The sequence below is a fragment of the Phyllostomus hastatus genome, unplaced genomic scaffold (assembly GCF_019186645.2).
Source record: "Phyllostomus hastatus isolate PE091 unplaced genomic scaffold, TTU_PhHast_1.1 phas_contig_16, whole genome shotgun sequence".
NCBI classification, from domain to species: domain Eukaryota; kingdom Metazoa; phylum Chordata; class Mammalia; order Chiroptera; family Phyllostomidae; genus Phyllostomus; species Phyllostomus hastatus.
Window position 1 is genome coordinate 19,143,150 of NW_025333643.1, and position 14,198 is coordinate 19,157,347.

The 14,198-nt window shown below is 39.2% G+C and overlaps 1 protein-coding gene across 26 annotated transcripts in view; it reads right to left on the reverse strand.

Moving 5' to 3' along the window:
• Positions 1-14,198, reverse strand: part of CADPS (calcium dependent secretion activator) — a 461,254-nt gene that overhangs the window by 156,688 nt on the left and 290,368 nt on the right. For all 26 annotated transcript variants that reach the window (XM_045832207.1, XM_045832200.1, XM_045832201.1 and 23 more), the window contains exons 9-10: positions 11,369-11,435; positions 1,410-1,518 (exon numbers count right to left, since the gene is read on the reverse strand). In XM_045832207.1, the coding sequence (XP_045688163.1) occupies positions 1,410-1,518; positions 11,369-11,435 (176 nt within the window). The remainder of the gene's footprint in view (positions 1-1,409; positions 1,519-11,368; positions 11,436-14,198) is intronic.

The window sequence follows — 14,198 nt, forward strand, 5'->3', positions numbered from 1 at the left end:
GAGGACCAAATGCAATCATGTGGAGGAAAAGAGTGGTGAATTACTGTCAGAAGATGTGATCATTATCCCCTCTCATATTGGACCACCAGCTTCCCACTGTAACCTGGAGGTCTTAGTAAAGATGAAATCCATTTCTCTGATCAGAACTCAGTGGTTTGAGGAGATCACAAACCATCACAGGACACAGCTGAGGGTTGGCTTTTTAATGCAGGAGCTACATCCTTTCCATGAGATGTTGCATGAAATTGTTTCAAACTCGTAAGTTCTATTCATTATGAAAGATTTCCAGACAAAGCCTTTAATTCATTTATTTGGTTAGCTCTGTATCCCATTCTGGCAGGATGCTAATGACCTCCTAGTGCATGGGGTTGGTCCAAGCCACTCCTGCAGGGATTGTGAAGGTGCTAATTTCCTTAAGTGGGCTGAGCCTATGGCCTTTCCTGCCACACCCTTCCAGGTTAATACCGCATCTTCTCTCAAACTCTGTTATTCTTTTATGTGTATTTTGTTGCATGTGGAAGAGCAATATGGGAGTAGAAAAAAGGTTTTGGGCCAAATAATGCAGTATGGTTGGAAATGCTTCCCTTGTGCAGATTTGGCATAAAAATAAACTTCTCTGGGAAAGGGCTGTTGGTGCTTGTTGTTCATTAATATGCTGAAATGATTTCACACCACCCTCCCGCCCATTTTGAAGGTTCTTTGAGGCTGATTTCTATTCACTTTTTTTCTAGGAAGAAGATAAAATGGGTGGGGGTAGCGAGAGAGGTGTGAGGGGGCAGGATGTAGAACTTACGAGAAATACTACCATTTGTGTGGTTCTCTTAGTTACATAAGGCTTAGGAGCTTGGATGTCTATGCTTGTGCATTGGTGTCATCTTAGGAAAAAAAGACATTTAGGGAGAGCTCTCTTTTTAAGTGACATTGGCCAGCCTTGAATTGTAGTTAGCATATATAGATGCACAGGGCAACCTCACGTGAACATGGAGATACAATACACCAACACACATCACTGGTGGAAAACCACACACACACACACACACACACACACACAGAGTCCTTGGTGTGTTAACATAGGACTTATTTCTCAGGAATTTTTTTCAGCATTGTAGGATAGAGTACACATTTGATGTGGGTACAGGTATTTAAAAGAAAAATATATTATGTTTTCTTTTTGGTTTTACAAGGATCCCTTGGAAAAAAACCAGTTCTTGATTGGGAACTCATTTCCTCAACCAAGATAGAAGTTCCATGGGATCAGGGGTTGTCACTGTCCTGTCACCTTTGAAAGGCTGGGAACATGGCTTACTTTAAGCCTAGCATGAAGGAAGTACCCAACAAATATTAATTGATTATTGATTTGGGAAGGGGAAGAGCTTTGTAGGTTCATGGTCTATAGGGTGGGTGGGTACCTGGCTGGGGGTCAGTGTAGTCCACAGTGTAGCCATCCAGTTGTAGAAGTTCCTGAGGCTCTGCTTTTTTCTCCCGATAACTGCACATGGCAAAGGTGTACTGACTGACCTGGGAAAGAAGAGCAATTTGTGAGGTTGGTCCCCTAGAGCCCATCTTCCTAGAAGAAATGCCTACTCTTTAAGCCTGTCCTTTTCCCGAGGCTCTGTGCTCAGGAGCTAGGTTCAAATTGAATACTGTCACCTCTCGGCTGTGTGACATGGAGCAAGTTACTTCCCCTCACTGGTCTTCTTGTTACCTCATCTATATACTGTGTGTAATCTGAGAACTACCTACTCATTCACTTCATTTGACGATTTGATTGAGTTCACATGTGGAATGCACTTAAACACATTTCCTAATGCTTAGTAACAGCTTGATAATAGTTTGCTATTATCATTACTGCTGTTATTTTAATTGGGATAAGCCACATGAAATTGCCATGTTTGTAGGTCAAAACTGGTTGAATACTGGCACTTGCTTAGCCCTGGCCGAGACTGCCAAGCTCACAGACATAACACAAACCTTTTGGTCAGGAGTTAGGGACTACGCTTTTTAAAATTTATATCCCAACTTTTAAATATCTTTTAAGTATTTTAATTTTTGCAAGTCAATTCTCAGCATCAAGCTGTACATTTCATCTACCACCACCACCCTCCCACTGAGTGCTTTTGGTTGTTTTGAAAAGTCTTCATTCAGACAAATGCCAGAGTGACATGCTGTCATAAGCAATGAGCACTCAATTGCTAAGTGCTGGTCATGGTAGAGCCATCCTCACCCCAACAGTATGATTCTTGTCCCTGGTGCAGCCCTCACTACTGACACAGTGGGCCTGCCAGTGCTGCGAGAGCGGCAGGTCAGCCTTTAGACCCAGTGTGGATACTTAGCATTTTTTGCATTTGGCTTCTCTGTGAGATGAGCTAGTGGGAGAATGAGCATCCTCTGGGCTTCAGGCTAAAAGCTTGTGGGCATATTTAGCATTCATGGATGTCAGATGTCTTGGTGTAGGAGTGCCATATCCCTCATCTCTTAGTTCCTTTTATTTAAAAAGACATTTTCTAAGTGAACTTTGATCCCTGTGGGGTCATTCTTAGTCTTCTTCTCCACAGTGAGGTTTGTCATTTTTTTTTAATGTCAATAAGAAGTCAGCGCTTTCAAGTCCTGCACGTTATCTCCCACACAGGAGGCCTGAAGGTCCCGGTGGCTAGATAAAGGGAGTCCACTGGAGAACATTGTACTGGTTGGTTGATCTTCTGCTGCCCTCTGTTGGTTCCTGGTGAAAATCTTCTGCACAACTCTTTCTTTACTATGTATATGGTTTGTAGAATCTGTTCCCTACATTGTAAGGCCTTGATGGGCTTCAAGGGAAACACAGCCAGATCACTGAGTATTTTCATAAGTGGACATGTGTTAGTCTTTTTAATAAGCAGAACACCCAACAGCATCCTAAAAGTGAGGTTTAAGAGTTCAAACTTGGTGGTCACACAGGCCTGCAGCCCCATCCCAGTTCTGATAATCTGTCACCTAAGTTTCAGGGTCCTCATCTGTATTTTACCTGTGTGTTATTGGTGCTAGAGGATTAATTGAGCAGTTAAGGGCTTTATACTGTGTGTGACCCTCACATAGAAAACACTCAATATATGCATTTATATAAACAATTTCCTGGCATTTGGCACTAACATTCTCATATAGAATAACTAAGTAGGTATACTTGCCTACTAGATTATAAATCCTTTGAGGGCCAGCCTAAGCAGTCTTATATCTGGGTTTTATTTCCCTTCCCATAAGCAAAATCCACCATATACTGGGTATTCACTAACTGAGTCTGATTGTTTCTAGAAAGTTAAGTATGTATAATCTAATAGAGAGGTATTTTTCTCACAAATTTACATATATTACTCCAAGCACAGCACTAGGCTTTTCGAACCCATTACTGGTCCTATAGATAGATAACTGATCCCCCATGACATGACAGTAATTACAGATAGCCGAGATGGCTGGATGGTGATTTTTACCTATCTCTGGCAATACAAGATGATACAGTTTGCAATGTGATGATTAGCCAAACAAGTAGAGAGCTGCTGACACTCATCTGAGATCAGAAAAAAATCATAGCAAAAGAGTGTTATTTCAAGATCATGTATTTACTATCACAATACTACATGCTCTGGGCTTTTTGAGTTTTCCTTGGTTCAGTTGCTTGCTTCTTGGAGCATTGGACTTTGCTGCCCTCTTCTGGTAAAGCTGCTCAAGTTGTTCCTGACTAAATCGGGGCTGAAATAAACTTGAGTCCGTGACTATCACTGCTTTAATTTGGGATTTGGCAATTTACTTTAGAAAATAAAGGAAGGGAGAAAAAATGATTTCTCTTTGAATATTTCTACTTATTTCTAATTTGTGGGGAGCCTTAGTTTTTCTAGAGTGTTTGAGGGTGAAGGAATAGCAAAGGTTTGGCAGCTTTTTTATTTTTGTTTTTAAGCATCCACAAGAAATCACTAAGTGAAAGTAATTCCCAGTTAAGTGCATGTTTTTATGTGATAGTATATATAATTCTACTTAAGTTACAATTTGAATAAAATTAATGATATAATGAGCACTGCTATAATAATTGCATTGCACAGCTTTGAATTCACGTTAGAAGTCAGAGAGTCAGCTACCCCAGTCTGACAACCTGGACTAGAACAAAAAAAACATAAAGATCTGGTGATGTCAAATCACTTGCAGACATCTAAAAATGCACTCTGGAAGACTACAATTTTCACATCTTTGGGATTTTTAGCTGCTATGTAACCTTTTCATGGAATCATGGAATTGGCTGTTGGGACTTCTGAAGACACAATCTTCCAGCTTTTGTTTTAAAGGAGGCTGAACCTCAGATACACAAGGAATCCTTTAGTTCATTTCCAACCACTTATTTAAACTAAGAAAAGTTTTGCAATAATGTTTCATAAAGCATGGACTGAGGCCACATTCCTTAGTGAGTATCCAGTGGAGGTAGGTTATAAATATGCAGATTTTTAAAGTCAGACCAATTGAAACAGAATGTCAGGTCTGAGTGGACCTCAGGAATCTCTAATTTTCATAATTATCTCAGATATTTCTTAATGTACACTAAAATTTGAGAACCTATGTTTTAACATACAGGAACTGTCCAGAAATTTTAAGTTTGCTCTGAGTTTCAATTACACTTAGCAGCTAGAGACAAGAGGGTCAGTCCTTTCTTGTCCCTCTCTGTCCTTTCTCCCGACATCCATAAAAGACTAAAATACTTGGACATACAACTAATGAAATACATTTTGTCTAAATTCCTTTTCTTGCCTTCACTATCTTTCTATGAGAATGATTCAGCTGTCATTTTTACTGAACCCTGGTCACTAGCCCTTGGATAGAGTTCCGATACATACATTTTTTAAAAGGCTTGTACTTGAACAACAATTAAAATTAAAAAAATGTTAAAAAATGCTTCTTTTTATGGCAGATTCATTCATTCATTCAACAAATACTTAGGTAGTATGTTGGGTGCTGGGAATATAAAGATATACAAAACCTGATGTGGTTCCTGCCCTCATGCCAGAAGGCAGACATTAATTATATTACCTCAGAAATGTATAACTTTAATGGTAATAAGTATTAGAGAGATCTATGTACTATCAGAGCTTGGGGATTTGGTCTAGTTGGGTGGTCAGGACAGTTTTCATAAGGAAACATTGACCATCTGAGCCAAGATCAGAGGATAAAGAAAATTTTTACAATGTGCACACAGTTCCTGGGACCAAGGAACATTTTTAATGTGATGTGACTATGTATGAATAATCACAGAGTCTTGAGTGACATTGGCAGAAGAATAGGTTTTGGAGCCATACATAACTGGATTTGATTCTTAGATCTGTTATTTTCTAGGTATCTGATACCAGGCATTTCAGTTAACTTTGCTGAGACTCAGTTTAATTATCTTTAAATGGAGATGACATAAATATCTAGGACATTTCTCCATTCGGCATGCACAGCATTTATTTTCCTCTGGTAACTGAATCCTGATTTTCCTTGGGGCATCACCTTCTTCTCTACTTTCAGCCCATAGAGCCTGTGTGGGACTAATTGTGTCTCTAGCTGGAGCTAGGATGGGTGGGACATGTGGTTCATGCCTGGCCAATCAATATCACATCTTCTTGGCTTCAGTGATTGGTGTAGGGATGGGCACATGACCACTTTGAGCTAATGAAAGCTCAATAGGGATCTCTGCTAGACCTACTGGGATTGAAAAGCTTTGTTTCCTCTGGGGCTGCTAAACTGTTTGAAGAGTTGTACTGCCAGTTTGCTTCACAGAGAGAGCTTGCTTCAGGGTAAAGCCAGCTCAGAGGAAAGCACAGTGAAAAGATGGTAGACAGAGATGGAGTCTTGTTGACTTTGTTTGAGCCCTGGACCTAGCCTTGCCAGAAGACTCATTAATTACTAACTTAATTAACTAACCAGTACAATTCTTCCCCTTTTAAAACTTAAGCTAGTTTTGGCTGATTATTGTCAGTTGCAACCAGAATATAATCAGAAATGCCCTTTAGGGCAATTGTAAAGTTGAGTGGGAAAGAACCACTCATTTAGAGTGATAAATTATTCAACTACTTGTATGTCTTACAATTTATTTTCATGGTTCACTTATTTTAATATTGTTTCCAGGTGACAGCTGCTGTATTCCAAGGCATTTTATATTATTCGACAATGCATTTTATTCCATTTACATTTGGCAATTTTTCTGAAAGCTGGGACAGTCAGAGGCTATTTTTTAGTTCTACTATTATCTGTAGTAAATTAGAAATAGGATATGGCTTTAGGGATCACATTGGTTCTATCTGATGCGAGGCAAGTAAGCTCTAGAAATCATATACACATAAAATCTCTTTGAACACCAGTTCTGCCTGAGTGCTTGGAGTCACAGAATACATTTGGAGTTAGAAGACCTGTGTTAGGTTTCATATTGGCTGCCTAGGACCCACAGGCTATGAGCAGGTCAGTGAACCTCACTTAGCTCTAATGTAGAAAGGGGATAAAACTTGTCCTTGCTGCAGTGTAGAAAGATTGTAAAGATGAAGTGAACCTTGTAAACTCTGAAAGAACACATAAATATAAGTAATAATTAACCTTATTAGAGGAACCACAGAATATTATGGTGCTAAAAGGGGGAACATATCTTAGGAGTACTTTGGCTGGAAACCAGTCAAAAGCTGATTTTAACCTGAAATCCTTTGAGCATAGAAGAAAAATATTTAAAAGAAAAAGATGATTGAGGACAGACTTTCTGGCCTGGTATGGCTGATGAGTTGGCTGTTTCCTTTCCTTCCCCTACACACCAGGGTGAAGAGTTTACGAAGGAATGTAAAGAACTGGTACCATTATCTTTGGCATTGGTTTGGTCAGTCCTAACAATTAGTTTGGTTCTCCTTATTGTGGCCTTGGGGGTTTAGAATGAGTGTACCTAGCAATTTCTTGACTTAGAGTGCTGAAGACCCATTTCTCTTTAATCCTTGGATTACAGTTGACAGCCATTTTCTTAGGGCATTTATTAGAATTTAAAGGAACAGGGCTGAGGAGGATTTGTCATGTCATTTGCAAATAATCGTCTGTTAAGCTACTCTGGTGCTCAGCTTTGTGGAGAACATAGAGTCTAAGAGGGTATGGTCTAAAGAGAATGGGAGACTTCACTTTAAAAGGGGCAATGACTACTGAGGTAATATTTCTCCAAGGTAGTCTTCAGACAGCCTTCATCAGCATTTCCTGGTGCTTGTAAAATGTACCGATTTCTGGACCTTGTCCTAGACATACTGCATCAGAATTTTCTGCATGGTGCTTTGGGATTTTAAACAACATCCAGTACAGGTGGCCTAGGCTTTTACATGGTGAACACGGTCTTATCTTGTAGGAACACTTATGTGTCTTGCACAAAAACACCCTGCAACTGCTTCATACCTTTTACAGTTGGTGGAGCAGACTCCAGCCGCTTCTGTAATAATTTCAGCCCTGATCTTTAAAATGGGATTGTGGCTTTGGTTCAACACCATCTATGGATGTCTTTGTCCCTGGTTAGTAGGAGGTCCATTTGCAACCTACCTTTTGGTTTTCCAAAGTGGTAGCATTAAAAGGGAACTTTACTTAGGGGGGTGCCTTCAATAGTTCTGCATCACAGACATATGCATATATTTATATATTTATAATATATATACTATATTTATAATATATGGAGATTTTATGTGTGTATATATATAGAGATAGATAGATAGATAGATAGATAGAGAGAGAGAGAGAATGAATGGAGGGGAGATGATTTTGAGGAGACTGGTGTTGGATGTGTACTTCTTTTAGGGTTTTCAAACAAATTTCATTATATTAAATCTAATAGAATGCAAAATTGTGTTAGAAATTATGCGCTGAAAACTCTGTAAAAAATACTCCATGAGACCTAGCATCTGAGTGCAAAGAAACAAAACTCCTGTAAGTCACTTGGGTAGATATGTTTCCAGTGTGGTGGTTCTCCACAGAGCCCCTCTGAGACTGCCTGGGGACCTGGGGCAGGCTGTGTAGCATCAGTTTCTTTCTCCAAAATTGACCAGACTGCTTAACCTGGTTTCATTTGCATTTTAAGTATCAGTGGAAGGGTTTGGTGGCTAAAGAGGAGATTGAAAATCCTTTGTATATTTGACTGAATTCAACAAGACAGCAGCTGGGTACTGATTGTCATGGCCTAGACTGCCATCTTTTTCTTCAGGCCTGCTGAGATTTTTTTGTTTCCCTGAATTGGGCCAAAACTGGTGCCCTTGAACTTATCTCTTGTAATTAAGTTGGCATTGGATTTGTTTCAAATGGGGTGAGTTTATCATTTTGATAAAACATCTGTAGATGTGATGATTTAAACAACAGAGAAAAAAAGAATACAAAAAATAATGCAGTATTTTTTAGGTAGGCCACCAAAACTGCCTTTAGACATGGTTGTGAAAAACAGGACAAGAAAAGAAACAGAAAAGCTGAGCTCTCATCCTGGCTCCCCCATCACCTTTGTGATGGTGGGCTGTCATGTCACCTTTGTCAGCCACAGAGGTTGAAAAGGGAGGAATCCAATTTAGGTAGACACTGATGCTTTAATTTGGGAATTCAACGTAACCAGTGAATCTCAATGGCTCTTCAAAGTTAATGAGAATCAAATGTATGTGAAATATCACACAGAATCCTGAGATTCTTCTCTTGTGCCCTTCTCGGAAAGGTGCTGAGCTTTAGATGGGCTATGCCATTTTATGATTTTCACAAGTGAGCACAGAGCTTTCTTTTTAGCTACTGTGTGGTTCACATCTTCTCTTGGTGGAAGGCTCAGTGTGAAGGCCCTAAAACATCTGTTTTCTGGTCACATGGCCTAAAACAATCATTTTCTCTTTCTCATGCCTGTACAGTATGCGTTTTACAGACATGGCTTCATTGATATTCTTAGCACATTTCCTTTTTTTCCTCCCTGAAGAACTTATTCCCCCTAAAATCTTTCCCAAAGTAAGGAGTCAGTTACTTCTCCTAAGTACTTCATCCTTCTAAAATTCTCAGAGGAAAGCAGTGTGTCAGTGAAGCAATAACATGGGTGTGGGGGAGAAGCCCTCTCATGGTGAGAGGGCCACATGTCCCTCTTCCTCCGGATACTTCTCACTCCTCAGGCTATTCTTCTCTCTTCCTTTCCTACCTTTTTTTACCAACATTTCCTGAGTGTCCATGCCACACACTGAGCTAGAGGAAGTGTAGGTGTGTGGTGGGGGGAAGGGGGAAGGATCCCAAGGTGAATCAGAAACAGAACTGGACCTGGAACTGCACATAGTGTGCTTGGGCAGGCCAGGTAGATTTCCAAAGAAGTCTAAGAGATGCTGCTTTGCCAAGTGAGCACAGTGAAGGGGAGGGCCATCCCTAATGCAGCACTGCTTCTTTGGTTGTAGCTTGTCTTTCAACTTACATTAAACTACTGGGCATCAGTTGTTTTTGCCCGCCTAGTGTCCATTTCTCCTTCTGGTAATGGCATCCTGATTTTGCACTGGAGACAGCCCAGTAGTCTGGGCTGTTGGGACTGTTGAAGTGCCATTGCCTACCCCTGTTAGAACTCTAACAGGTATCTTTCTGGAAGTGAGAGACTATACCTCATACTCCTTGATGACCTACTAATGTGCTCTACACATTGAGTAGGTGCTCAATAAATGTTGGTCAGTTGGTAGCTGAGGAAATGCATCTCAGAATAAAATGTCTTATATTGCTTAGCCTTGGTTTATTTGGGGGGTAGGACATAATTCCAATGTTTTCTTTTGACTAATTTATTTTAAGGTTTTGTCATACCCCATAGTGATCATGAAAGCAAAGATTATCTCTTGCTTACAGCCAGAGCAATTCATTTTGCCTCAGTGGCAGGTACTTGAGTAGATCTGCAGCAGGTCTAGTCTTAGAAGTTCAGGGTTGGTAGAACTTTCGAGGCCTAAGAGGCAGTTGCTTCATGGTGAGGTTTCGGAACTGGTAGTGATCCAAATACTAGTCAGTGCTTATAGCCAACACAGTGACCCAATAAACACCTTAGTCACTAAATTACAAGGTGATGTCTTTCAATAAATTAACTTTTTGCAAATTAAATTGTAGTTTATACACTCTGGCAAAGGTTCAAATTAAAAAGAGGCAATGGCAAATTCCTCTGTAAACTGAAAAATCCTGATGAAAAAAGCAAAAAAACCAAAGCAAAAAAAATATACAGATTTTCAAAGACATTTATTACTATTTCTGGATTTTTTTTCTTAAACAAGAGAGCAAAGATACTTATATATTACTACATATTATTAATATCAATGTCTGCATCTACATCTGTACCTATATATATATACATGTTCATGCTGCATGGTTAATAATAGCCCTAGGTGAGGAAGCTTAGAAGTCTATCAAAGAGGAAAATTCTAGGTGCTAAGAGAATAAATCTTAAAATTTCCTACCACAAGGGAAAAAAGAGGAAAATTTATAGGTATTAGAACTAGGACTCCATGTGCAAACATGAAAAAATGTCTACAATGATTTTTTAAAAAAAGCAATTTGCAGAACAACAGGAAGAGTTTGACTTTTTCAGTAAATAAAATATCTATCTGGAAATATATGTTTTGGACTGTAAACTAGACTGTATACTCTATAGTTATATGTTCTACATATAGTTATATAACTATAGTTATAGTCATGGTTATAGTTATAGTTATGTGTTTGAGACTGTAAACTAGACTGTAAACTCCATAGTTATATGCTCTATATAGTTATAGTTATACAATTATAGTTATAGTTATATGTTCTAGATTGTAAACTCTATAGTTATAGGAGTTCAGTTAACACTTTTGGAAGCCCAGGAATCAAGAAGGCTCCCCCACAGGTAATTAAATATCAAACATACCAAACAATAAAATGAACATAAAAAGTCCAACTAAATTTTGAATTTTCTCATAATGAGGAACTTAGTGCCTTTAGAAACAGCAAATTCTTCTGAAACAATGTTGGTGTCTGACTGCTCTAAACAGGCATGTGCTCATTCTATCCCGGGGTTCCTCTCTTGCTGACAAGGGTAGGAGTTCACTTCTCCAACTTATCTTATATAATTTTGTATTGTCGGAATTAAAAAATAATGAGTCTGTATTAATTTTTAAAATTTTAAAGTGATCTAAAAATAAGAAAGGGAACATCAGGAACACTCTGAATTCTGGAAATGTTCTGTATCCCTCTGGATGGTGGTTACATGGATATCTAATAGGTAAAAATTCATTGAGCTAAATGCTTGAGCCCTGTATGTATGTATGGTAAGTTTACCTCAGTTAAAAGACATTCATTAAACCTACCAAATTTTTCAAACTGATGGCTCTTAAGACTGATATTAGAGTTGAAGAGTTACCTGCACCAATACAAAAAACCTTTTCTTCCATCTTTTCCAGACATTCTTACCAATGGCCCATAAATACCTAAAGGAAAGGGAAAAGACCAGAGTTGCATTAATGCTTGATTGAGTGCATTGTTTAATACACTTTACTGTGAAGCTTGGTGTTCATAAACAAGGACATGCACGTGGCCCAGAAACAGAAAGCAGACTTTGGAACTGTGTGGTTAAGGACAAGATACGGCAGACAAGGTTTGCTTCCTCTGATAGAGGGAATTGTGGCCCATAATCAGACTTGACATGGATTCCTTAACTGATTCCAGGGAACACCTGGAAAATGCTACATTGTGACTTAATTTGTACATGTACCAAAAAAGTCTTTTAGATAGGGTAGGGAAACTCCTGAAAGGTATCATACAAAGAAAAAAAAGGAGTGATAAATCTCACAACCACCAATTTTTTTCACATCTTGACAAGTTTCATTCAGGAAGAAAACCTTCCCTCACTTTCTTTTGCTATAATTCTACAAATCCAGATTTTTTTTAGGAAAGATTTTTTCCAAGGAAGATTTTAAAGAAGATTTTATTTATTTATTTTTAGAGAGTGGGGAAGGGAAGGAGAAAGGGAGGGAAAGAAATATCCATATGAAATAGAAACATTAATCAGTTGCCCTGATCAGGGACCAAACCTGCAACCCAAGCATGTGCCCTGAGCAGGAATTGAACTGGTGGCCTTTAGCTTTGCAACATGGCACCCATCTGAGTCATACCAGTCAGGGTATGGGGAACAAGTTTTAAGTCAACATAGAAAGTCCTCCCTTAGCCCCTCCCCTTTTCCTAAATGCTCTTCTGTTGATGAAAATTCATCTTTATACAGAAGAGTGAAATTAAAAGGAGGTACAGGTCTAAGATGTCTGAAGATTCCAAGACCAATGTTACAAATTCACTCATGAATTATCCTGTTGACTTGGTAGGCAGTTATTTGTTGAACTGGCATAGATCAAGGAGGTGAGGCTTGTGGTTTTTCAAGTTCTATTAGACCAAGTGAGGAGAGATCTGGTCATACTCCAATACCTTCAAATGCTCAAGTCTAAAACTGGCTTCACCTGCTATCAAAGCCAATAGGACTACTTCCAAATCCTCACTTTACCAAGAATCAGACAGAATTTTCACTTTGGAACATAAGGAAGAATGGCCCTGAACTCTCTCTTCAGGCCATCAGATATATGGAAATCTGGATTTATGAATAGATAAATCAGCATTCTAGTGTAGTGAGCAGAAGTCTAGCCTACTGGTTTTATCTCAGACTCAGAGTGGGAACACCTAGGTGAGAATTCTGAGATTGCCATTAATTGTACCTTGGCTTAGTTGCCATGTGCCTCAGTTTCCTCAGATATAAATGGGGATAGCAAAGGATATACTCCATTCAGTTGTTGTGAGAACTGGTGGATATGATACATTCAAGTGTTTAGCACAGTAACTTGTACATAGTAAGTTCTTGAAAATGTTAGGCATTGATGTTGTTTGCTGTTATTCTTGCTACTGGTAATAGTAGTACTAGTAGTAGAAATAATAGTACCAGTAGAAAGAGTCTGTAAGTACCAGCTTTCCAGAGGATTCATCTTTGGATTCTTTATTTCAATTCACATTCTGTTTTTAGGCACATATCCATTGGGAAATAAAGTGAGGTAATGCAAATTCTGTCCAGAAGAATTCCAGTCATTGTTTTTTTTTTTTTTAGATTTTATTTATTTATATATTTATTTTTAGAGAGGGAAGGGAGGGAGAAAGAGAGAGAGACACACACATCATATGTGCGGTTGCTGGGGGCTGTGGCCTGCAACCTAGGCATGTGCCCTGACTGGGAATTGAACCTGCAACACTAAGTCATTGTTAATATAACAAGAACAGTTTGCATGACATTGATGTAACCTGGCAGCCAAGGAGGGTGGACTGGAATGTGCATGCCTGAACAATGACAACTCCACTGTACTAGTCAGTGGGGGCATTAGACAACATTGAGTGAGCATGTGTATTGTGTGGCCATCACATTCAAAATGACTGAGTGAGCAGAGCAACGAATCTGCATCAAATTTTGCATTAAGCTTAAACATTCTTCTGTGGAAACTATGTGGGTGAATCAGAAGACCTTAGCTATGGGCAGCTGGTGATTGGCAGCTTCATCATGACAACACACCCACTCATGCTTCACATCCCATTCATTTTTGATGAAATGTTAAATCACCCAGGTGACTCAGCTCCCCCACCCCACACCCCGCCAAAGCCTAGATTTGGCACCCTGTGACTTCCAGCTTTTCCAAAAACTAAAATCACCTTTGAAAAGGAAGAGATTTTAGGCTGTCAATGAGATTCAGGAAAATACAATGGGGCAGTTGATGGCGACTGGGAGAACTGTGTGAGGTCCCAAGGTACATACTGTGAAGGGACTGAGACATCATTGTCCTATGTACAATGTTTTTTGTATCTTGTATCTTCTTCAATAAATGCCTCTATTTTTTCATATTACATGGCTGTATACCTTCTGGACAGACCTCGTATATCTGGGTTTGGATCTCCAGGTCATATTGTGTGTCATGACTATAGTGTATCCTTGTAGCATTTTTGTAAAACCCATGCCAATGACATCACTGTCATTCCTTGAGGTTATTTTAATTATATGAGAGTACAGAGTGAACTATGAATGTCTAAAAAGAGATGAAGAAGATGCACTTGGGTTCAACTTAAGTCCCAGGAATCCCAGTCAAATACATGGAAGACTCCCTGGCCTCAGTATCCCTCTACCCTGGGACTACTTGTCAGGGCTGCATGCAGGGTGGATAAAAAAGGGT